We start from the raw sequence: 25,536 nt of genomic DNA, 5'->3' as shown, positions 1-25,536 counted from the left end.
AGACTGCCTTAGGGAATACAAGAAAGCAATCAAAGAGGCTCGGACAGAGGCTTGGAGAGATTTTTGTAGTTCCATAGAATCGACCAAAGATACGGCCAGACTAGGCAAGCTTCTATCCAAGGAACACTCCTGCCCTTCCTTCTTGAAGAAAGACAACGGAGAGTGGACAAAATCATCAGCCGACACACTAGAACATCTGGTAAATACACACTTCCCAGGCAACACTGAATATATTGAGAACAATACTGACAGTGTTCAAACATCCAAACTATCACCCATTATAATCAACCACATCGTATCCCAAGATAGAATATTATGGGCGATAAAAAACTTTGAACCATATAAGGCAGCCGGTCCAGATGGGATATTCCCAGCCATGCTGTGGAACACTCGAGAAACGACGATTCCTTGGCTGGAGGTCTTTTTCAGGAAAAGCCTTATGCTAGGGCACATACCAAAGAGCTGGCGGAGGGTAAGAGTGATATTTATCCCTAAAGCTGGTAGACGCGGTCATGATACAGCGAAAGATTTCAGACCCATCAGCCTATCCTCCTTCATCCTCAAAACTCTAGAGCGATTGTTGGATGTATATATCAGGGAAAAGATTACAGACTCAACGATTTCACCATCTCAACATGCCTATCTCAAAGGAAAATCCACAGAGACAGCTCTTCATGAGGTTGTAAGTGCGATAGTTTGGTGGCCTGCAACAGAAAGGAAATACAACAAAACTAAGCTGAACAAGATACAAAGAACAGCGTGTATCCTAACTACAGGAGCGCTTAGCACCAGTCCTACTGAAGCGCTCAATGTACTAACACATCTATTGCCATTAGATTTACACATTAAAACAATAGCTATTTGCAGCGCGGTGAGACTCAGAGACATAGGAAACTGGACAACAAGGCCGCACGGTCACAGTAAGATCCTCCTACAGGGAACCCCGCTGCTCACGAACGGATCAGACTACACAGTCCCCGACCTCAACTTTAAGAAAGGCTTTACGGTACGCTTTCCACCGAGAGCCGAGTGGAGCAAAGGAGAGGTGATTGGAAGACACGATATCGAAATTTATACCGATGGTTCTAAGATGAGCTGTGGTGTGGGAGCTGGCTTCCATTCGGAGCCACTCAACCTATCTCAATCAATTCGTCTTCCTGATTATGCCACCGTGTTCCAGGCAGAACTTTTAGCGATCAGAGAAGCATGCAAATCCCTAGAACTCTACAAGGAAGTTGGTGCAAGAGTAGCTATCTTCTCAGACAGTCAAGCAGCTATTAAGGCCTTAGACTCTAACTACATTTCATCCAAACTGGTCTTACAGTGTAGAGAGGAGCTGAAACTGCTCAGCCATTGGCTCGAAATTACTCTGATATGTGTTCCCGGTCATAGGGGCATACGGGGCAATGAGATAGAGGATGAGCTAGCAAGAAATAGCTCGACACTAGACATAGCAGAGGCGGTGGCAGTCTCCACCCCACTGAACACACTAAAAGCATCCATTGCTTCATACTATCATGCTTTAGCCGAAAGAAGATGGAAGCAAATACCTACATGTATTACAACAAAAAACACATGGCCGTCATACAAAATCCAAAGGACGAATGACCTGCTAGGATGTTCTCGGCCAAACATTTCACGTATCACTGCAACCCTTACAGGACATTGGAAAGTAGGGGATCATGCAGCTAGACTCAATCTACCCTTCAATCCTATCTGTAGAAGCTGTCAATCGGAAGGGGCGAAGGAGAGTCTGTTCCACTATTTATGTGAATGTCCGGGACTAGCCAGGGCACGACTCCGATCCTTCGGTATGCCTTTCTTACAGCAAATTAAAGAAATCTCAGACATAGAGATAAAGGATTTGCTGCTATACTTGGACCTCACTAAATGGATCTGACTTGGAAACAAAAAAAAAAAAAAAAAAAAAAAAAAAAAAATAACAACATCATCTTCACACGAGATAGTGGTAGTAAAATGGTGCTGGTCACTAATTAGGAGCATTTTCAGCTCAGAAATGTTCAACCACCTCAACAAGAACAACAACAACAAACCCAAGGCGAATTCATTAAAGATCGTGGCACTAGGCAAGGCGCCTTTATTGAAGGTGGTGGCATAAGAGCAACAACAATGTTTTGTTACGTTTGATTGTCAAAACAAAGTATTGGCAAAGTAGAAAGCAAAGAATGGATTCGCCTTGTTTCATTCAGCGCTGACAGCCACATGGAAACGGCGAAAGAAAAAATAAGACAGCTGATTTATGGATACCCCCTTTAATAGATTCGCCTTGGTAATCATCAAAGCGGTGATAGCAGTAAGCCCAAGGCGAATTCATTAAAGATCGTGGCACTAGACGAGACGCATTTATTGAAGGTGATGGCAGACCAATAACAATGTTTTGTACGTTTGATTGTCAAAACAAAGTATTGGCGAAGTAGAAAACAAAAAATTAAGTTGCCTTGTTTTATTCTGTGCTGACAGCTACATGGCCACAGCGAAAGGAAAAAAAACAAATCAGCTGATTTACCAACACCTCCTTTCAGGGCCGTAGAGAGCATATCCGGGCCCCGGGGGAAAATTGCAAATGCGGGCCCTTTCCAATAATGTCTAATTCATGTAAATACGTATAATCTCGAGTCCGGGCCCCTCTGAGAACTCCGGGCCCGGGGGAAAAAGTACCCGATCCCCCCCCTCTCGTCGGGTCTGCCTCCTTTAATAGATTCGCCTTGCAGTAGGCCAACAACAATATTTTGTACACTAGAAATTAACGTCAAACTAGAAAGCAAAGAAATTATTTTTTCATTAAAACAAATTCTCATTATTTCATTTATTAAAAAAAAAAATGCATTAAAAAAAAACGGAAACAACTAAATCCTTTTGATGATAATTGTAGCAAAAAAGTATTGGGGAATAAGTTTATAGCGTTTTTATATTTTCTTTTATTTTACAACGATTTGTTTGTTGTTTGGCAAAAATTATTCATTCGATAGAACTGCTTCTGCTCTACAAAACTGTGTTAATTTTATTTTTGAATTATTTATTGTATTTTTTTATTAGTTTTGAGGCTTAGAATTAGAATACCCAGGAGAAAAAAATTAACATTTTCGACACCTGCTCTTCTTGGCTTTTCATCGAGGTCAAAAAGCTGCCGAAGGAGCCCGGCACATTTGCGACGTGTATGGAGAAAGTGTCAAAGGGGAGTCTACAGCACGGAAATGGTTTGCAAAGTACACAAATTGGGATTTTGACACGTCCCGCAGTGGAAGGCCTTCTGAATTCGATGAAGAATTTCTCAAATCACATTTTGAACGGAAAACGGTCGCCAAACCAGTAGTGAATTGGCGGAAAAAATGAACTGCGATCATAAAACGATTTTCAATCACCTTGATTCAATGGGATTTACCGAAAAAGGCTGGAAGCCTGGAAAGTCGCCTTCAAATTGCTTCTCAGCGCCACTTCATTTTGTACCGAATCGTCACGGGCGATGAAAAATCGTGCCAATACATCAATAAGAAGAAAAGAAAGTGGGTGGCTCCAGGAGGTACGCCAAAACCGGTAGTCAAGCCGGATATTAATCCAAAGATATTCATTTGTTTGGTGGGACTGGGGGGGCATGGTGCACTCGAAACTGTTCGAAAAGAATGCCACGGTCAACAGGCAGCTCTACATTTTTCCCGCCACACCGCGCGAATGAGGCTATTCGACTGAAAAGACCTTAAAGACCCTTCACGACCACGCCAGGCGCCATGTTGTACAAGTCGTCAAAGCCACACTCCAAGAGCTCGAATGGGAGGTCCTTGAGCATCCGTCGTATTCTCCGGACCTTGCTCCGACCGATTACCATTTTTTCCGCTACCTGTCAAACCGTATGAAGGGCGTTAACTTCGATAACAAAGAAGCCCTAGAAACTGGCTCAACAACTTCTTTGACACCAGACCAGACGATTTTTGACGAAACAGCATCAACAAATTGGTCGAGAGGAGGGAAGAGGTTGTAAACTGATAAAGTGTTTGTTGTTGTGGTTGTGAGAGCATTAACATTACCCATAAATGGAGAGAAATGTTGCTGGAGTGACAGTCTTTGCGATATAACTTCGGGTTGTTCCGGTAACGTAGAACCGCCTGTCGTGCAATAGGCAAATAGGATCTCTCTAGACAAATAGGATCTCCATAGTGTTTAGTTATTATAGTAGTAATATATTAGTGATCTTTTTTCTTAAGATTGTCAAAAGATTAAACAAAGGCAATACATCTAAATACATTTTTTTTTTATGATTTATACGGAAAAATTTTATGCAAAATATGTAAGGCTTCCTCTAATGCTATCTTTCTCAAATCGTCTTCCTATGAATATAAAATGCAATAAAAGTGGTTTTTCTCTGCCTCTGGATACAGAAATTTATTATGAAATCTATGGCTCTTTGTGAGTAATTTAAACAAAATTTGGTAGGGTAGAGACCAAACAAATAGAAAAACAAAAAAGCTAATCAACTACTTCACTGCTACTACCTATTCAATGTGCCTTTGCTGTCACATTTTCTCACAAAAATATGTCTCAAATAAAAACAAAATAAACAAAACGAATTAGAAATTTGCTTTTTATTTGCCACAACATCTCATCAATGGTTTTATACGAAAATTTCAATACAACCAATCAAACGTCACCACATTTTGAGCGTCACGAGCATTTTGCTATGGATGTAGCCAAAGTATGTGAGCAAATGGGTAGGTCGTGCGATGTGAAGTTAATGTAAATTGTTTTTGTCTTCTGCAGCGAGTATGCAATACGCTTGTTACACTGCCGCAGGCTGAGAGATGTGCCTACATTGAAAACTCCGCCTCGTGCAAATTGAATGTTCATTTTATTAATTACGCGCATATCATTTTCTGTGAATTAGAAGTATCCACAACGATGGGAGCAGTATTTTCATCACTCGTTCTACTCATAATCATTGGCGTTTTCTTTACTATATTGGGCGTTACAGCAGATGTGTTGTAAGTTGTGAAAAAGAGTAAACTTTTTAGGTAAAACCTTTCATTTCGACTTGACTCTTGCTGCGTGCAAAAGATTACATTATTCGCTCACTTGTAGTTTCAAGTTCTATGGTATATCGTAGATTTGTTGAGTATACGCCCTGATGTTCACTTAAATAATAAGCGCCCGTTGCATAATTATAAGCGCACAACAATTTTACCTATATTTTTTATTGCATTTGAGAGAGAATATTTCTACATGCACTGTTTGCATGTTTGTTTGTGTTAAGAGAAACATTTTTCGTCAAGTGAGCAGAATTCGCTATTTCTGGAGAAAGTAGCGAATAAGAAGCAACACAAACAACAACATTAGTATTAGGCAAGAAGAGAGTAGACAAATATAACTGTTGCAAAATTATAAAAACGCAGTACAGTTATTAAAAAATGTGTAAATTTGAAAGTGCTTTGCCATTTTATATCAAAATGGCGCGTCATACATAACCTACAGAAATGGAAAAGGTAAAATTTTAACTTTTTAGTATTCCGATCCGTCGCCCCAGATGTGTTTGCATTAAACAATAATTCTTTCGCTATTTGCTTTGAGTAGGGCACCACTCTCAGCATCCCCTTACTATTTCTAAAAACCATATACGAGTACGACTTGCTATGCATTTTCTCGCATATTCTTCAGTTTTGACTTCTTTACAATAATCGACTTATGCTCTTCACATTTCTGTAGCTTTTGCCCCGCTTTGGCTGTGATGGCGCGCATGTTGAAAATGAGTGAGAATGTTGCTGGCGTCACGTTGGTCGCTTTTGGCAATGGCGCTCCAGACATATTCAGCAGCTTGTCTTATCTCAGCACCGATACTCGTCGTTTGTATGCGGATATTTTTGCCTCGGCGCTTTTTGTGGTCCTCATCGTGGCTGGTATAGTCTTTTTCACAGTTCCATTTGCCGCTCAGCCATATCTACTCTTACGCGATGCACTCTTCCTTCTGCTGGACGTATGCGTCATTGATTATGTAATCAAGAAGGATAGTGCAATTTCGGTGATCGATAGTGCCAGTAAGTTGTGTGCTGTGGAATTTCTGCTTTATTCAAAATAATCTGCTTTTGTTTCAGTCACCCTATTCATTTACTTCTGTTACTTGTTTGTGGTTCTATTCGATCAGTATCTGGTAAGGCGCGCCACCAAAAGTAAGCAAATACATATCAGTTATCTCCATGAGTATTTAAATATGACATCATATGAGTACGAGTAAAAACTAAAAGTTAGTCTAAACTTAATTTAAAATATTTAATGGCAGTGAAACCAAGTAAAACAAAAGTTTAATCAACGAATTGACGATAATTCCTTTTCTATGAAATACAATGAAGCTAATTTGCTACTCTAGATATTGGAGACAAATACCTCTGCCCATAATCTGAAATTTGGTACACCTGCCCAAAATGGTTTTTGAGTGATTGAAATCTTTGTTTTGACCTTTACGCGCTCCGTTGTTTGTGTGTTTGTATACTGCAGCTGCCTAGTTCACAAGTAGCATACAGGATTCAGAACGTGTGGCCAAGATCAGATGAATAACCGGCCCTCAGCAAATTTGAGAACATCAGCTGATTGTATGACGGCACCGGAGACATGACAGTGATTTATTTATCAAAAAAACAAAGATTGTGATGGTGATACACAAAATAAAATCAATACAGCTCTCATCTACGAGGGTGGTTCGAAAAGCCCGTGCAAGGTTAGTGAAATGGTGCGTATCGAGGTTAAGTTTAGTTAGCATTCCTTGCAAGAACACTCACCATTTTTTAGCCAGATCGGTCTATTTCTTTGTGTTTAGCATTCGTTTGAATCGAGGAAGTCGAGTGATTTTCCTTTTCCATCACGACAACGCATCAGTGCTGTGGATGTACAACACAGTGGTTTTGCTAATTTTAACGTAGGGGTTCTTGATTTGGTGGGAAGCTCTTCGGAAAAGCTAAAATATCACTCAACTGGGGAGGGGCAAAGAACTGCATGCATTGGTATCACCGGAGCATGTAAAACTTGCCCCAGTGCTGCCTCAAAGTGTAATCAGGTTAAAGGAGGTTGGCCTCTGGAGGCGATCTCTTAAGGGGCATGGTAGCATTTTCGGAAGTTAACACCGTAAACTAGAGTTTGAGGGTCGTGCTAGAGCAATCTTTCCAAATAGGCAGGATTGGACCGAGGGGAAAATCTGCACCGAAGCTTGCACCTTTATCTTCACTGAGGCTTCCAACATGTAATCGGGAGCCGGAGCAGGGGTTTTCTCTAATCAGCTAATTTATCTATCTCCTTTAAACTGCCGAATACTGCTAGTGTTTTTCAACCAAAAGTCTTTGCGATCCTGCAGGCATGCACAATGCTAATGGAACGCGAGTGCGAGGGAGATATTAACATTTTCTTCGATAGTCAAGCCGCGATCTAGGTTCTGACGACGCCATAGTGCAAATCGAAATTAGTAAACTCCTGTAAGAAGGAGATCAAATCTCTTGGGTTCCAGGGCATAAGAACGTAGAGGAAAATAAAACTGCTGATAAACCTGCCAGGAAGGGAACTGAATTGACCTCATAGACCTCCTACACAGTCATCGGCATCCCCCTGACTGTTGTTAAAGAGTAACTGCTCAAATAATTTAAGGAAAGCGCAGAAAAGGGGGAGCAGCTCTATTTCTTCATGTGCTATTTCGACCCTTTGACGCCAGTACAATATACGAAGGACTCTAAAAGTCCTTTGGACTCTTCGCCATTCAATTTCCAAACTCGTAGCTATGTTTACCCTTCACTGAACGATTGGCACTCACGCGGTCACTGGGTGTTCCTTTCTTCGACAGCCTGGGGCAGTGCGCCAACCTTAGTCCCATCAATCTTCTCCATTATATCAACAGCTCTGGCTCGCTGTAGATATCTGTCTGTTGGAGGTCTCATAATGGTATCAAAACGGCGCTTCAGTGCTACTTGAGGAGTACCAGATTGGCACTTCAACCATTTCACCTACCTGCCTACGCATCAGCTCACGTCTCAGCAATTGTGGTTGCAAAATTAATGGAAATAAGACTACATCGAAAAATAAAAAAGATTTATCCCAAACACTTCAGTAGTTTTTATTTTTGCTCGGACTTTTCAAATGACCCTATAGTCCCCAAGAGAAAACTCTGCCTGATTCGTTGCCTCACAAACGATTATTACTTAGTGATATTCGGCGATGCCATGAAACTAATTTAGCATTACTCGGCTACTCGTAATTGGTGCTTAACCATTTTTATGTACTCATGTTGGGCGTTAATAGCTACATTCATATGTATCTACATATAAATTTATATATTTTTCTGTTCAGTTCTACAGGCTAGGCATAATACTCGTCGTCAACTTTCCATTATTGGTAAATACTTGAAAATAATTAATGAAGTTGCCCAATAGTCGCTCTAAAAGTAAGCCAAATGTGTGTGCATCAAACTGACCTAGCAATGTTAGTCGTGTGACGTAAGGCCCAAATTATGGACATTTAGCATGGCGCTCCAAGGATGTGAGCTATAACATAAATTACAAAGAGAATAAGCATAATTTCTACAGGGTGCCCATGTAAAATTTGCTTTTTGAATCGGCTATAAAAAAACTAATCAATATTTCTTCTAACTTTTTTTTCTATTTTGAAGATTGAACATTGTCATTAATGAATGAAAAATAATATCGTTCAAATGACTGCCACGACTGGCTTTACAGTAGGCCATTCGATCAACTCAATTTTTAAGGGCATTTTCGATTGATTGGGCTCCAATTTCAAGAATTGCAACTTCGATTTCGTGTTTTAAAGCATCAATCGTCTCTGGCATGCGAACCAGGCATTTGTCCTTAACGGCTCCCCTCAAAAAATAGTCCAACGGGCTTAAATCATAGCTCCGAGGCGGCCAATTGATATCGGAATTTCGGCTGATTATTCAGTTTTCAAAAACGGTAGCCAAAAGTTCGAGTGTAACTTTGGCAGTGTGACAAGTTGCACCGTCCTGGTGAAACCAAATGTCGTCCATGTCATCCTCTTTAATTTTTGGAAACAACTCGTTGAGCATGTCACGGTAACGCTCGGCATTTACTGTACCCGCGGCTCCTCGCTCATTTTCGAAAAAAAATGGCCCGATGATGCCGCCAGACCAAAAACCGCACCAAACAGTGACTCGTTGTGGATGCATTTGCTTCTCTACAGTAACGTGTGGATTTTCTGAGCCCAAAATCCGACAATTTTGCTTATTGACGTAGCCACCGATGTGAAAATGAGCTTCATCAGAAAAGAAGAAGAAGACTCACCACTTTGGAAACAGGTTTTCGGACATATCGGGCAACTTCGATTATTTCTCTGATTTTATCAACATTTTCTATAACATCAAAAATTCCTGAATGGAATCGACGAAAACAAAATTGCACCTATCGTGGTCCCGTTACTTTGCGCTCAGCGAATTTGACAATGAGTTACGAGGTTTTAGCACCAGTATGGTCAGATTACCATTTTCGTAACTTGATTTAGCATTTTTTTTGTTATTTAGTCTCGCAGTTTTAGTTCTTTCTTCATGACATTTTTCTAGCCTGTTCTAATTAAAATGTAATGTTTATAATTTTGTGAAATATACATTTATTAATAATTAGCTAAATAATTCACTTAGTTTTGTTTAGCTTTACTTTTTTTAACATCTGGTAGCATTGCTCGCGATTGCAGTTGTTGTTGGTGTTCTTCTGCTTTCGGCAGTCAAATCTCTCTCTCGCTAGCCTTGGATATAAAAACGCACTAAAATGCCCATTTAAAGAAAATAAAACACCAAATTTTTATTGAATTACTTAAAGAACTTTGTATGCGTGACAAATTGTCTTTAGAATGTGCGTTTTGTTTTTAATAAATGTGTTATGCTTATGTACAATTTAATTTATTAGTTTTTTTTGTTAAGCGAGACTCTTTTGTTTAGGGAACGACTTATTTGCTATATTTGAGGTTATGTGACTAGATAAGGTACTCTTTTGTAAAAATGTCAGTAAGGTTTCTTTAGTATTTTCTGGTATTTTGTGGCTTATTTTTACAATGAATACACCTCTTGATGCCCTATGTCCCACTAAGGATTGAGGACCCGAAGAAACGATTACACCTCTATGGGTTTAATTCGCATTCAGTGAATTCAAATGCCTTTTAAAATGTGTAAAAAGGTTTTCAATCTTAAGAAATTTGAGAGAGGGACATTTAATATTCTTGCATAACCTTAAAAGGAGCAAAAAATTAGATTTACACTTTCAAAATATCAAATTTTATAAGAACCAACTAATTTTCATTAGCGCTAAAATCTTCTCAGAGTGGCCTTTTTTAACCTTCTTTTGTATAATAATACAGTTTTTTTTTTAACTTAAAGTTTCGGCAGCTTTAAATTTAAAAAAAGAAACAAACACGAAACTTGAAAATTTTCGCATTTTGGGTATAAAAAAGCACTAAATTTATTGCGAAGAGCAAATTGTTAGCAATACTGCACAACTCGGAAAATCGCGACGCAACGCACTCTCTGATGGGCGCAATCTTCTTTCTATCGTTCTTGCCTGCTGATCTCCAGCTGTACTTAAAGCTAAATTGCTCCAGCGACATTAGGCGATATGTCATGGCTTACTTTTAGGAGCGACAATTTTTATTGAAAAAAAAATAATATTATTTCTCATTTTACCTACAGAACTAATTCGGCTAAATGACTTGCGAACACAGGGTTCGATTGGGCGGCGACAGATATTGTTTGTAGATCGTCGTATGCAAAGCAGCTTAAACTCATTAAACTTGCAAAACAAATCACTCTTTGGCCAATTTTTTTACAGCATTAATCCATATAATAAAAGCGAATGGGAGATGGCCAATTGGCTGATGAAAGCCGTCATCTTATTACGGATGCCGATACTATTTGTACTCACGATTCTAATTCCAATCAACGATCATGAAGAAGACAATCATGGCTGGTCTCGCCTGTTGAATTGTGCACAGTTCATACTTTTGCCAACATTCATTTGTTATGCCACATGTAAGTGAACTGCATTTGATTGATTCATTTTTGATAACCATTATATTAAGGTGGCGCAAAATTAATCATCCAATTATGTTTTTTAAATAACTTTTTTAATTACAAAAACTGTATTTTGACCCTTACGCACCCCATTGCCTTTATGTTTTTATACTGCAGTTCACAATATGAAATCTACCGTTAGGGTGATTAATTTTGCGCCAACTTGTATAATATATTTATTGGCCAGAAAGTAAAATTGTTTTCTAAATTTGTTAAAACTTGTCTAAAACATACGAGGGTTGTTTGAAAAGCCCGTGCAAAAATAAAATAAAAATAATTTTCGACATAATCTCCTGTTAGACTTTTACACTTCGTCCAATGACGTTCTCGTTTGCTGATCCCTTCCAAATAATAGGATTTGTCTAAGTCTTCGAATAAAATTGAAATCTTATAAAGTAAAATCGTTTTCCCACCTGTCATTTTTTCAAATTGGGGAACAAATAGCAATCCCAGGGATCCAAGGAAGGCAAGTCCGGAGAATACTAGGAATGTGAAACGAGTTGGAACATTGATTGGTTGATGTGGAGACTCAGCCAAAATCCAACTAGCGCTACCGCACCAGTGTGTTTTGTTTCGAGGAACCTCCGTAGATTGTGAGAGTTTTTTTTAACAGCAGAATAACAATTTTTTATTGTAGAGACTGGTGAATTTTTTAGTTCGAACCTTCCTCTCCAAAATGGCTCAAAGAGAATAATCCATCGGATTCGCGACTTCTGAACGTTGTTTTTTAGCCATTCTTAGTTCACTCGAGCTTTGGGAGGCAGTGCCGAGTCCTATTGAACGTCCATACTCTGCAATTAAATCTTTGACTGCCCACGGCTTCGAAGCAACCTCCAGAATACTTTCCCGATAATATTTCGCATTTACCTTGACGACTTGCTCGATGAAAATGATTGGAAAGGGTCCAACTGCGGTTATAGCGGCCCAAACCATTACCGGTGACGGGTGCTGTCTCCTGATGGCCAATATATGACTCTGACTTGTTGCTGCTTTGGTGTGAGATCATGCGCCTTTTGGATCTTGTAAGGCTTGACTTTGAGATAATTTTTCAGTATGCGGCGGATGATACGGTCGCCATTTGATTGACACTACGTCGAGGATTTTGCTCAAGTCGCTTCTTCATATTTTGAACCATTTCACGTGACGTTGCAGTCTTTTGATGACCACCTCCATGACGTTTCGCGATGCTACCAGTATCATTGTAACGAGTAATGTTGCGGTAAACAAAAACTTTTTTTACTCTAAGGTGCTCCAGCTCACGAACAATCGCTGGTTGTGATGTTCCAGCGAAATATAATGCAATCACACTATTATGTTTGAAATCCATTATTGATTTTCTTTTTTCGCGTTTACTCTCGTAAAATGCTTCCGCGCGCTTGTAAATAATACTATGGACTGTCATTTAGCCAAATAACAGACTGCTGATGCCCGTTCATCAGCTGTGCGAGCGGTCTGAAGTTGGTTACACTTCGAGTGCCGGACCCCGTAATACATAAATTCCTTGTACATGACAATATTAAAATTAGGTGTGGAGGTCGATATCACTTCTCTGACTAACGCAAGTGCGTCTTATCTACACATACCACCCGGCGTGTTGACAATTTCAACATTTTCTTGAAACTTTTTCAGAGTCCAATTGGACTTCATCAGTCCCTCAAGTGTTCTAGTAGAGGTAGACGAAGCTCATTAAGCCAAATTGACCACAATGGGGCGTGAGAGGTTTCCAATTACTGTGAACTGACTAGAATCGACTGAGCTGGTTCATAGCCTAGGTTAAGTTAGACTTGGCTGATCTTGTAGATTGCACATAGACCAGATATTGATCCATAGTGATACCAAGTGTTTGTATGGAGAGTTTAAGATTTTTATATAATTTAAGTAGTCCGCTAATTTTTTATTCAACCACACTTTCTAAGGTGGAAAATGATGCAGAACCTAAGCAATTTATTTGTGCTTTGCTAAGTGCAGTGCAGTGGCAGCGTAGGTGTTCCAGAGTTCCTCTCACGTTGGCTTTGGCACTAACTTCAGCTTGGCCGCTTAAGATGGAGTGAGACAGTGTCCCGTCAGTATCCCCACTACGAGTTTGCACGCTTTCCTCGGAAGAGATAAAATATAGTTTGTACATCTGACATTGTGCCTGTGTAGCTCGATTTTCGCGGTCATGCATGAGCTGATTGTTTTCCATCTTGAGTTCGCTTCTTGAATCGTCGCCACATAGCCACTTTCTCTTCTTCTTCTTATTCTTTTATTATAGGTTTTCACCTGTTCTTCTTCACACAATTACATAGTTATAAATTACAAAGTATTATTAAAATTCAAAATGACGAAATGTTATTGTCCTTCCGCTGATGTCGAAATCCAGCTTTCGCACCATCTCTTTGGTGGTCTTCCAGGTCCGCGCTTTCCATATGGCATATAGTCCATCGCTATTCGGATAATTCTATCGTCACTAGCTCTAGAAACGTGATCATTCCAAGCTCGTGTTCTTGTTCTTATAAACTTCACTACATCATTAACGCCAGTTTCGTCACAAGTGACCTCGTTTCTAATGCAGTCAAGACGTGTTTTTCGTACGATGGATCGTAGAACTTGCATTTCAGCTGTACGCACTAACTGTTTTGTTTTTGCTTTTTCAGCTCGTGCTTCGGCTCCATAGGTGAGGATTGGTCTTATTACAGCCACCTTCTCGTGTCCTTCAATTCCCTCTTCCGGCATTGTCGTACGCAGTGTGAGTTTTGTTGTTGTTGTTTGTCATTACAGATTGCTTTGTTGGCTGCTTGGCTGTCAATGTAAAAGTTTATTTGAGAGTTCGGAGGAATGTTCTCTATGGCTAAGTTTGCTGCTTTCGTTGCCGCGTAGATCCTAGCTTGAACCACACTGCAGTAGTCCGGTAATTTGTATGACCTAATTGCGGAATGAGCACTGCAGCTTCAACGCCCTCTTCCATTTTGGAACCGTCTCTGTATATCTGGAAGGTGTGGCGCGTCCTTAAGTCCTTTTCTAGTACCTGCTTTGGTTCCCTGTTGAAATTAGTTTGAAGAACAACATATTCCGAGTTAGCGTTTCGTTATCTGCATATCCAGCTGTGGCCATATGGCCTTTAAACCTGTCTTATCCTCAAGTTATCCTGTTGTCAATAGCCTAAGTGCATACTTTTTTGCAGAACTTTTTGCTACTAAGTCTATTGGGTGAAGGTCAAGTATCTTGTCCAGTACTGCTATAGAAGTGGTGTGCATTGCATCCGTTCTTTCTTTGCGTTTCCTTTGTACTTTCACCAATTTGTTAGCGTACGTCTGTTTATTCAAAGTTGTCCTCCATACTAGAATTCTATGTAAATCCATTATTGTCTAAGTAGCACAAGAAAAATTTATGAAAAATATATTGCCTCGAATTCATCCGCTGTAGCACAAAATGCCTGTCTGGGCGAATGCTTATTGCGACCGACTTAAATGACCGGAGCGAACTTTCTTCTTTTTTTTGTTGGGACAACTGGCACGTGCAGCACTCAGGCACAATTAAGTCCATTGTTCTGCACTCGCAGAAAATGGCCCGTCATCAGTCCAACCAGCTGTCTCCAGCCCCTCTACGTAATGAGAGGAGGATTTGCGACAGTCGGTGGGACATGTCAGTCTAGTCCATCTGCAGCCTCTCTCAGCCTGCCAAGCTCCCCAGAATGGAGTGGCAGAACGGGCTCCGGGCCAAAGAAATTGGCCTTAGAGCCCATCCTAGCTAAGGAGTCAGAGATCTCGTAATCCACGATACCCACGTGTCCCGGGACCCATATTAGCATCAGACTATTATGTCTACCGACATAGTTTAGCCTGGATTTAGAGGACTTGACTACCCTTGAGGTGATTGGGGGGCTGTCTAAACCATGAGCACAGCTTGGCTGTCGCTGTAGACACATATAGATCTGCCTCTCCATCAAAGTCAACGTTCACCGTCTGAGAATTTTGGCAGGCATACTCGTAAAAGGGAACTACAAGTATTGTGAGCAATTTTACTCATTTGGTAAACAGAAGCTGGGGTTTTCTTATTTGTTAAAAGTTCTGCGTACTTGCATCTATTTGTAATAAATATGAATATGTTTTTATATATTTGTTTTTTAGGGAGCAAAGAGTCCCTGCTTGGAATGCCCGTCTTCGTATGGGTCGGACTCGCTGCGTTACCCATCGCTATTCTAATGTTTTTAGGGTCTGATATACATCGAGTACCATTTTTCCATCAGGTAAATATCAGTTACATTCACCTATTGATTTTTCCTTGATTAAAATTTTTCACTTTCCAGTATCTCTCAATTTTGACTGTCATTGGCTCGACATTCGTCGTTCGCGTTTGCTGCAAGGAAATTTTTAATGCTCTCTCTGTACTCAGTATTTTCACTGGCTTCAGTTCTTCCTTTTTTGGCGCCACTCTCTTGGCCTGGGCGAACTGCATTGGCGATTTGTTTTCCAATCACTATTTAGCTCGCAAAGGTTACCAAAATATGGCGCTAGCCGCATGTTTCGGTGGACCGTTATTTAGTAAGTTATAGTCCGGGAGCTTGTTAATGGCTAAATTAGAGTGGTAAAAAATGTGTTTAGCCCGATTGGTCCCCCTCGTAACTATGAACAAGCCACCTGAAGATTGAATAGACTTTATAAATGAGGTAAATAAAACTTTTCAGACTCTTTGCTTGCGGTTGGATCAACGATATTATACAAAAGTTTAAGAGATGATGACTTTATAATTGAGGTATATATGGAAAAATACTTTCGAGGGCCGTTTTCTTAATTAACCTCTAACTTTACATGCCACTTTATCGTGGTCGTAAAGCATTTTCGCTCTAGCACTCTTTGAACACTCTATTAAAAAAAAAGCCTTAGAAAAATTCTGTAGGTTTTTGTGTTCTTAACGTTTTTTTTTTGCATTCTTTACAAACAGTAGCCGGGTTGGTTGATGCGTGAGCACCGTTCGGCAGTGCGTAAGTTCGAGTCTCCGTGCATAAAACGCGATATAATAGAAAAAAGATTTTTCTAATAGCGGTCGCTACTCGGTAGGGAATGGCAAACCTCTGAGTGTACATTAAAATTTTGTAGGTAGGTTTATTCATTTTTTTTTGCATTTTTTACTTACAGCAAATCGGTGTTAGTCAATTTGAGTTCAAATTGTAATTATAAATAAATTGTAAATTTCTCGTGCATTGCCCTAGTCTCGTAATTGGCAAATTTTGGTTTGGCTTATTGCTGAGAAAGCGCAGGTCAAAGAGTCAAAACGCACTTTAAAGTGAGGAGCAACTTATCCACTTGGTTAGTAAAGCGTAAAAAAGTAGATCAAACTAAGACTCAAATAACACTTAACTCAGAATAGCCTGTCTGAGCGTTACGGGAGCAATGCGAACATGCCCCCCAGCGGCTTCAGGAATAGTCACTGGACTCATTCCACTATATCTTGTAGCCAAAGGGATGGCAATCAGTGCAACTCTAAGACTTCCTAATCTATTCCATCTCAAAGAAGGCTATCTTACAGGACATGTAAGGCTTCTGGCTTCAATTCTGAACTCTCCGCGCCTGACAGTATACGGCAAGATGGAAAGGAAGCTAGAATTCTCCAAGAAATTCAAAGTGCTCATTTGTGACCGCTCAGCGTGGAGAAACAATGAAATATTCTTAAAACAGGGCGCACAGGTGTGGTTTACTTATGGGTCCAAAATGGAAGACGGTAGGGCTGGGACTGGAATTGTCGGACCACAATTTAAAACAGCAATTGCAATGCGAAAAACGACTTCCATTTTCCAGGCAGAGGTCCACGCCTTAGAGCTGTGTGCCAGAGAATGTCTACGGAGAGGCATGCGCGGTACCAATACGAGTATCAACATTCTCTCTGACAGTCAAGCAGCTCTAAAATTGCTGGATAGCTTCTCATTCCAATCAAGGTTGGTCTGGAAATGTTTTAAAATCTTCAACACCCTAGCATCATGAAACTTTGTTACCTTGATGTGGATTCCAGGACATGAGGGGCACGAAGGGAATGAAATTGCGGACACTTTAGCGAAAAAGGGGCAAACACTCCCTTTATAGGTCCTGAACTTTTCTGCGGGGTAAATAACAGCTTCAAAAGTTCCTTTCTGTGCGAGCAGGAACAACGAGGCCTAATCGAATACTGGAGAACCCAATCGGGCATGCGACAGTCGAAAAGACTCACAGATCCAGAACGGATAAAGGCAGAAGCAATCCTCAACCTAAGCAGAAAGGACATAAAACTTTACACTCAACTGCTAACAGGACACTGTAAATTTAATTATCACATGAAAATGATAGGTGCGATAGAAAAGGATTCTTGTAGACTCTGCAAAGAGACACAAGAAACAGCAGAACACGTTCTATGCGACTGTCCAGCAGTGGCACGACGCAGATTAAATTACCTGGGAACTGGGGCTATAGATCCAAATCTCCTGGTAGAAATTAAGCCTACAGCAGTTTTAGGATTTATTACGAGGGGTGCCTTGTATGTGTCGGGATTTGGCAACCCTGGTGTTGCAATCTGGCAACTGACAGCTGTATCGCAAAGTTTGACATTTTTTGGCTTTTACGTACTCAGAACGTTTTGAAATACCAGCGCAATTTCTGTTGTTTACAGTAACTTAAAAGATTCATCTCGGTCCAAAAATGGAATTAAATCGTGAACATTTTCGTGCGATTATTTTTTACAACTTTCGACTTGGATTAACTCAGCAACATTGCATGGATTAACTTAATTCATTTTTTGGCGATGAAGCTCCATCAAGGGCCAGTGTTTATCAATGGTATGGTGAATTCAATCGTGGTCGTAGTTCACTCCAAGACGAATTTCGTGAAGGTCGTCCAAAATCAGTTGTTGTTCCGAAAACCATTGATGCGCTCAAAAAAAGGCTCGTGTCGATTGGTCGAAGGAAATGCTCAAAAAATACGATCGCGGGGCTTCGAAGCACGTCTATGACATCGTGACAGGTGATGAATCATGGATTTATGCGTATGAGCCCGAAAGTAAACAGCAGTCGACTGTATTGGTGTTTCAAGATGAGCCAAATCCAACAAAAGTTGTTCGCGCACGAAGCACTTCCAAGCAAATGGTCGCCTGTTTTTTCAGAAAAACTGGACATGTCGCAACCGTACCACTAGAACAACACAGAACAGTAAATTCTTAGTGGTACACAACCATTTGTTTGCCAGTTGTCTTCCAAGAAATTAGGAAAACCAATCGCCAGAGACGGATCACTCTTCACCAGGACAATGCGAGCTCTCACACATCGGCTCAAACAACTGCATTTTTGAGCACCCAAAACATCGAATTAATGGGTCATCCGCCGTATAGTTCTGACTTGGCACCGAATGTCTTCTTTTTATTCCCGTACGTAAAAAACAAACTGAGAGGTCAACGTTTTTCGACACCTGAAGAAGCGGTTTCGGCATTCAGAATGCATGTTTTGGAGGTACCTCATTCAGAGTGGCAAAAGTGATTCGACAATTGTTCAAACGCATGCAAAAGTGTATAGATCTTCATGGAGAATATTTTGAAAAACAATAAAGTGATTTTCGATGATTAAAATTTGTTTTTGTTCTCTAATCCCGACATATAAAAGGCACCCCTCGTAATCGCCTAAAACTGTTCGAGTAGGCTACATGGCTGCACAATTCAGGCCGCAGTGCACAAACAGCCAATCAATAATAATAAATAGTAAAGCGTACTCCAGGTAAGATGAGAAAACGGCTCTTAAAATTATAAAAGTCCAGATATTTATTTTTAAATTTTAACCAAAAAATATATAATTAATAAAATTTTCCGGTACTTTTCAGGAGTTCGGTTTAGGTATAATGGGTGAGAATAGCACCATCTTTCTTATTATCAGTTTGGTTATCATACTGTTGGCCGCCCTCACCACAGATTTCTTCTTTCGTCCCAGTCATGGCGTTTATGTTATTATGATGTATTTGATATTTTTCTCCTATAATATTCTTGGGGAATTAGATATCGTACACCCGTATGGCACCGATCACAGAATGGATCGGCGTATCGAATCGGAACTTTGATAAGTGTAAACATCAAATGATTTAACAGGAATTTGAAATAAAATAATAATACCGACCTTTAAATAAAATATTAATTTTTCTTAATACCGACTTTTTCTTCTTTCAGATAAAATATTTATTCTATTAAATAAAATATCAATTTTTCTTCCTTTATTTATTTCATACTTACTCGTTTTTCGATTAATTTATCGCAGACATTAAAAACGGTTTTTATCGGATTCTTATCCATGCGTATCGTCTTGTCGTAGTAGGTGACTTTACGTGGCACATATTGCTGGTCAAAATTGAGGTGCTATAAAAATTTCCAAAGTGTTATGAATTTTCAATGTTGTTATGCATATATATATATATGTAAGTACATAGAATGAAACTGTAAAAAAAATTTGTTGAGTTCATTTCAAAATATATTTGTTTTCTTTTGTATAAACATTAATTGGGTTTTTGTTTTGATTCTTTTAATTTACACCTATTATTACTATACATACAAGTATGTATGTATGCACTTATGCATGTATGTAAATCTGCTCATGACTTACCGCTATTGTTCTCCGAAAGTGTGCTTCACTCTCGGGATCCGTCAGAACACCGCCAATGTTATATGTTGATGGATTGTCGGCATGCTGAATGTGTTTTTGTGCTATAACTCCTAAATGTATGCCACAGAAGAGCAAACAGGCTACACTGATGTCACTTAGAGTTTTCATGTTCAACACAAGTTATTGCGTGTGTGTGAATACTTTAGAAGCGCATCATTTCAATGGAAACCTGTGAAACATACATAAAAGTGTATGAGTATATGCACACGTTTCTCCTATTTTTTGATATTTGCCAATGAAATTCTAACGGTAAGGTAAGTATATACAAATTCAAATTTATCATCTTCGTGTTTACTATCGTAATAGTCATACTGGCGACAAAAAATTATCGTCACAATGCGTCGCCACCGATTCTAACGGTACTTATTTTCGGAAATAAAGGGTGATTAATTTAGAGGTGCCGGATTTTTAATTGAAATAAAACAACTGAAACTCAAATTAATTGGGTATTTTCTGTTCCAGAGTTATATCGTATGACAATTTATTTGCACTAACAGTTTCAGAACCTGTTAATGTCAAGATTAAACGACGGGAATGGCGTTGGATTGGGCACGCTTTGCGAAAGGAAAATAATGGCATCGCTAAAATGGAACTCGAGTCGAACCTCCAACGCTCACGAAGGAGAGCACGACCCAGAAGTATAAGAACGGTACTTGCTGAATGTCAACAAAATGGTATCTGGCCGAATATCCGAGGAGTTTCACAAAATCGTGTTAGATGGAATGCGTTAGTCTCCGCCCTATGTTCCCACTAAAAGCCACACTAAATTGTAAAGTTACATTAATTTTTTTCTGTGTTCGGTTCATTGTCACGAAAATAAAAAAAAAAATCCAGCATTATAAGAATTGTGAAGAAAAATCCAAACATAGCTGCTTCAAAAATTAAACATGAAATAAAGAATAAGTTTCTAAAATTTATTAGTGTTTGCCAGAAGAGTCTTAAGAAAACCCAGTTATCATGGAAAAGTCTCCAGGAAGAAGGCATTTATTTCCGTAATAAATAGGCAAAAATGCATTGCTTACGCAAATGAGCATACAAAAAACTCCAGAATTTTGGAAAAAGTTATTTTTTCGGATGAAAAAATAAAAGTACTGTAATGTACACTGTACGAAAAAGGTTAATTTCACATTTTTAGTAGCAAAGGAACAAATATTACGTGGAAGAAATTCGGTACAGCGCTGAATAAAGAACATTAATTTTCAAGAGCAACAGTGAAACATGGTGAAGATGGTTGGGATGATTTCAATTTATTGATTCAGTGGTTAAGTTTGCTTATTTGGATATTTTAAAACAAAATTTAAAGCAGGGCGCTGAAATTCTAGGATTGCACACTACTTTCATTCGGCTTTTTCGGTTTCTACCCCCCTGTGTCCCCAATATATAGCCAACACCTCCACATTCGCCGAACTGAAACTCTATTGAACATTTATGGATGCTTTTGGAAAGTAATATAAAAAATACTAAATTGCAAGCAATGAGGTGTTGAAAGATGTTATGTGGGAGGAGTGGGAGAAGATTATTGTCGAAGCGACTGAGTTGGTAAAATCCATGCTTAATATGCTGCTGACTTTTGTGATCCAGACAGCTGCAATATACAAACAGGCAAGAAATGAAGCGCGTAAAGGTAGGTATTTAAAATAAAGATTTCCAGATTTTATTTTATAATTTTTAGTAAAGAAGCTATTAAAAAAAAAAATTGCTTTTATGATTAATTTTACGCCACCTTGTATATCTGTTTCGTTCTTTAGCGCACTTGTGCCTTTGAGATTTTGTGTATTTTATAAATCTACAACATTTAATTTTTCAAATTAGTATTATTTTATATTATTTATGCGTTGTTTTTGTTATTGCACGATTATTCAAAAATAAAATCGGATGACTAATTTTGCGCCACCTTGTAGTAGGCTACCATTTTGCTTTCTACACACTAATTTTCGTAGCTGCTATTTTTATTCATACCATTTTAGAATTACTGTAGAATCTTCGAAAACAGTTGATCGGAGTAGTGCGGCTAATAACATTTTAATAACACGCCTATATATACCACTGTATAGAACATTCCACAAATTATGTACTAAATTAAAAGTTACTGCTAAAAAACAAAAAAAATTATACAAATGCGCACCAACCACTCTGTCCTAATTGCAGCACCTTCACTGTGCCGCAACGCCGATCATTTATTAGTGAACAGCGCCGTAATCTATTCGCTTGATCCGCTCTCAAAATCTCTCTCATCCACCAATGCACTCTTGCGATCATATGTTTTTGACATTCTCCGTGAAAATGACATTCTGATTAGACAATTTGCTTTCCGTCGCCACTAAACCACTTGTTGAATCTCGCTGTTACGTCTCGATTTGATTTTCACACAGTTATTTGCCTCGAAATTTAAGTGTTTCCGTGATAAAAATATATGCACTAGCTGGACGGTTGCAAAGAGCAACTAAGTGCATCGAATTTTGTGGTAAAAGCGGCCATAAAATTATGAAATTCGTAGCTTTTGTTTCGCGTTCGTTCGGGTGTGTGTGTGAGTGTTAGTGAAAAGGTAAAGAGCGTGTATTGTGCTAGAAAATAGCATACACAAGTAAATTGATTTGAGCCAGTAAAGTCACAAGAAAAAGGGCGATCGGTGGTATAATAATAAAAAAATAACAAAATAGTACTTAAAGGCACGGCCAAAAAACACTTGTACGAGTGTCTACTAGAAGGAAAGTGTTGTGGCTTAAGAAAAAATAAAGATTTTGCATTTGCAGCAAACCAACTGGAACACAACCGGGTCTGACGGTTCACTTTAGCGAAGGTGTGACGGGAGGCAGACGTAGTATATTCGCGGAATTATATTTCTAAGTATTTCTATAAGTAGATTTATTGTTTTGTTTACGTGCCACACGTTCGCCAATTGCCGCGTATCTTTTGTTTTACTTTTTATACAAAAACTGATTTTTGCTAAGCGATTGATCAATTCCGTTGTTTGCGGCACCACTACTAGTTTGGTGTAAATATGAAAATGAATGGGCGGCATCCCAGAAAACTGTAAATGCTTATTTGTGCAAAACTGGCGACTAGTTGTCTGCCCGGCGCACTTAAATCATGATGAACTGAAAAAGTTCTTTGCTTAGTGTCAAACATCAGCATTCCATAAACATTCCAATACAACACGGATGTGCCGTATGTATGTATGTATTATACGTTTGAGTATGGAGAAATAAATGCACAGGCACGTCACATTCCAATAACTTTTTAGTGGTAAGTTTTCTCTGTTTTCTATTTAAATTTATTTTTTAGCTATTGCCTGTTACAATTATGCAGTAACGAAATTACTCAAGGGGTTAGGGGTAGTCAGAATTTTCAAAAAATTGGATTTTTGTTTTTGCATTTTCTTAAATTATAATATCTTAAAAATATTGTGTGAAAATTTGAAGTGAATCCGACGAATACTTTTCGAGTTATTCAACCGGCGCGATAGCAAAACTTTAAATGCGTTTTTCTCAAAACTATGTTTTTTGAACTTGTAATCACTGTAACTTAAAAATCGGTTGGCATACATAAAATTTATACTGCTTTTGAAAAACATAAAAAACTCGTGCCTGATCCAAAGATGGTTTTTTTCAGAAATGTCGATTGTCGGTTTTTTTTCTCGAAAATCTGAAAAATATTTCCTGAGGCCGCCATATTATTATAGCTGCGCAACTAAGTTCTCGCTGTTTTTTTGAAAATACAACTTTATTCTGGAAAATTGGTTACAAGTGAATCATTGAAAGTATTGCCCATCGCTGGCTACTACTTTTTCCCATCTTTCTGGTAGGTCTCGTATACCGTCGCTGTAAAACTGTTCATCTTTTGAGACTATTCACGGATCAAGCCATTTTTTGATGTCTTCATATGAATGGAGCTGCTGGTCAGCTAGACCATGTGCCATCGATCGGAACAGGTGATAATCGGGCGGCGCAATATCTGGAGAATATGGCGGGTGGTTTTAACGATTTTGGCAACGTAGGGCCGAGCGTTGTCTTGCTGTAGAATCACTTTTTCATGCCTCTCCGCGTATTACAGCCGCTTCTCGCGCAGTGCTCGCCTCAATCGCATCAATTGAAGTCGATACCGATCCATAGTGATGGTTTCGCAGTTCCTAATAAATAACAGCAACTTGGTCCCACCAAATACATAGCGTAACCTTCGCAGCGCAGAATATTCGGCCGAGGCGACGACGTAGAAGCATGACCGGGCAGTCCCCATGACTTTCTTTTCTTGGGATTGCTGTAATGAATCCATTTTTCATCACCCGTCACGATGTGATGAAGAAAACCCTTCCTTTTTTGACGCTGGAGCAATTGTTCATAGGCGAAAAAACGACGTTCAACATCCCTTGGTTTTAACTCATAAATCATGAATCATTCCCAAATCATGCAATCGCTTGGAAATGGATTGGCGCGTAACTCCTAATACTGAAGCAAGCTCTTCTTGCGTTTGACACGGATCATCATTGAGCAATGCCTCCAATTCAGCATCTTCAAAGGTTTTTGGCCTTCCTTCACGCGGACGGTCGGCAACATTAAAATCACCGTCTTTGAAGCGACGGAACCAATCTCGTTGCTTCACTTGTTAAAGAGGAATTGCACAACTTATTTCTCAAGAAAGCGTAAAAAATATGAGGCTCCATTTCTTCGTTTGCTATTTGGAAAACCCCGTGACCCTAGTACAATAAACGTAAGACTCAGAAAGTCTTAGGGACTCCACGCTGTTCAATTTCGAAACTCATAGCTGTGACCGGTGACCGGTAACACTTGCCGATCGGCACATATGCGAAAAAGCTAGGTTTACCATTTAATCCCAATTGCAAAAGCTGTGGTGACCTTACGTAGAAGGGGGCTGTTGAGCACTTTCTCTGTAAACGTCCGGGTTTGGCAGCTAGACGATTAAGGTCACTGGGTGCTCCTTTCTTCGACAGCCTTAATCCCATCAATCTTCTCCATTATATCAAGAGATCTGCCTGGCTGTAGATATCTTTCTATTGGAGGTCTCATAATAGTGTCAATGCGGCGCTTTAGTGCTACTTAGGGAGTGCCAGAGTGGTGCTTCAACCATTTCACCTACCTACCTAGCTACATACCCTATGATCAGAAGCACCGGGAATGTTCAAAATATGACCCGCCTGAAGCAACACACATGTGCCAACGTTTAACCCAGTCCTCTATTTCTCTACCTTTTGGACCTTTCACATCCTGCTTGTGTTCAGTTTTGCGAAAATTAGAAATTTTCTAAAAAATTTTAAAAGTACATACTGGTTTTAGGAGAGATAAAGGCAAATTCCCCATGAAGCATCACAATAGGCTATGAGCCCGAGTATGTACCACCGGACAATCGCTTCAACTTAACCTAACCTAACCTGCTTATGTGTCTTCTGCTTACGCTTTTTATAGTTGTATTTTAAAAATGTCTTTATAAATAATAATTAAAATAAAGAGATGCAACAGTTTTAAATTTTATAAAGCACTTGTGCCTATTTTCTCAGAAAAATGGCTAATAAATGTAAAAAAATTTTACTAGAAATTACTTGACAACTATAAGTTTCCGGCATCTAAAGCTGGGTATATCTGAAGTCAGTAGAACTCCAGCTTTCCAACGGTACCACTTTTACACCCGAAATTGGAGATCTTCTTTCTTAAGTTTATTTTATAATATTTGCTTTCCTATTTAAATATGCAAATATTTTTATGTTCAACCTAAAAAAATGACAGAAAGCAGTTTACTTTTGTGTAAATTACAATCGGCTGTAAGCAGTCGTCAGTTTTTGTTGCTGTCATATTATTTTAAGTAGCCG

The 25,536-nt window shown here is 39.2% G+C and overlaps 3 protein-coding genes across 3 annotated transcripts in view; 2 read left to right on the top strand and 1 right to left on the bottom strand.

Annotated features, from left to right (window-relative positions):
• LOC128864996 (glutamate [NMDA] receptor subunit 1) overlaps positions 1–25,536 on the bottom strand; it is a 58,255-nt gene that overhangs the window by 19,648 nt on the left and 13,071 nt on the right. The window contains exons 2-3 of the mRNA XM_054104834.1: positions 19,656–19,884; positions 19,289–19,411 (exon numbers count right to left, since the gene is read on the bottom strand). Coding sequence (XP_053960809.1) covers positions 19,289–19,411; positions 19,656–19,823 — 291 coding nt within the window. The 5' untranslated portion in view covers positions 19,824–19,884. The remainder of the gene's footprint in view (positions 1–19,288; positions 19,412–19,655; positions 19,885–25,536) is intronic.
• On the top strand, positions 4,584–19,167 carry LOC128865004 (mitochondrial sodium/calcium exchanger protein-like). Its single transcript, XM_054104846.1, has 10 exons — positions 4,584–4,708; positions 4,774–4,994; positions 5,713–6,041; positions 6,099–6,173; positions 8,332–8,376; positions 10,691–11,029; positions 15,181–15,299; positions 15,360–15,594; positions 15,738–15,805; positions 18,886–19,167. The coding sequence occupies exons 1-10, from the start codon at positions 4,622–4,624 to the stop codon at positions 19,117–19,119; spliced, it is 1,752 nt and encodes a 583-aa protein (XP_053960821.1). The 5' UTR covers positions 4,584–4,621; the 3' UTR covers positions 19,120–19,167.
• The window catches only part of LOC128864986 (inositol 1,4,5-trisphosphate receptor), a 52,900-nt gene continuing 49,364 nt past the window's right edge, over positions 22,001–25,536 (top strand). Inside the window, exon 1 of the mRNA XM_054104822.1 lies at positions 22,001–22,961. The gene's annotated coding sequence lies outside the window, so the exon portion shown is untranslated. The remainder of the gene's footprint in view (positions 22,962–25,536) is intronic.

The sequence above is a fragment of the Anastrepha ludens genome, chromosome 2 (assembly GCF_028408465.1).
Source record: "Anastrepha ludens isolate Willacy chromosome 2, idAnaLude1.1, whole genome shotgun sequence".
NCBI classification, from domain to species: domain Eukaryota; kingdom Metazoa; phylum Arthropoda; class Insecta; order Diptera; family Tephritidae; genus Anastrepha; species Anastrepha ludens.
The sequence above is the reverse complement of the archived record's forward strand: the minus strand, read 5'-3'. Positions and strand labels throughout refer to the sequence as shown.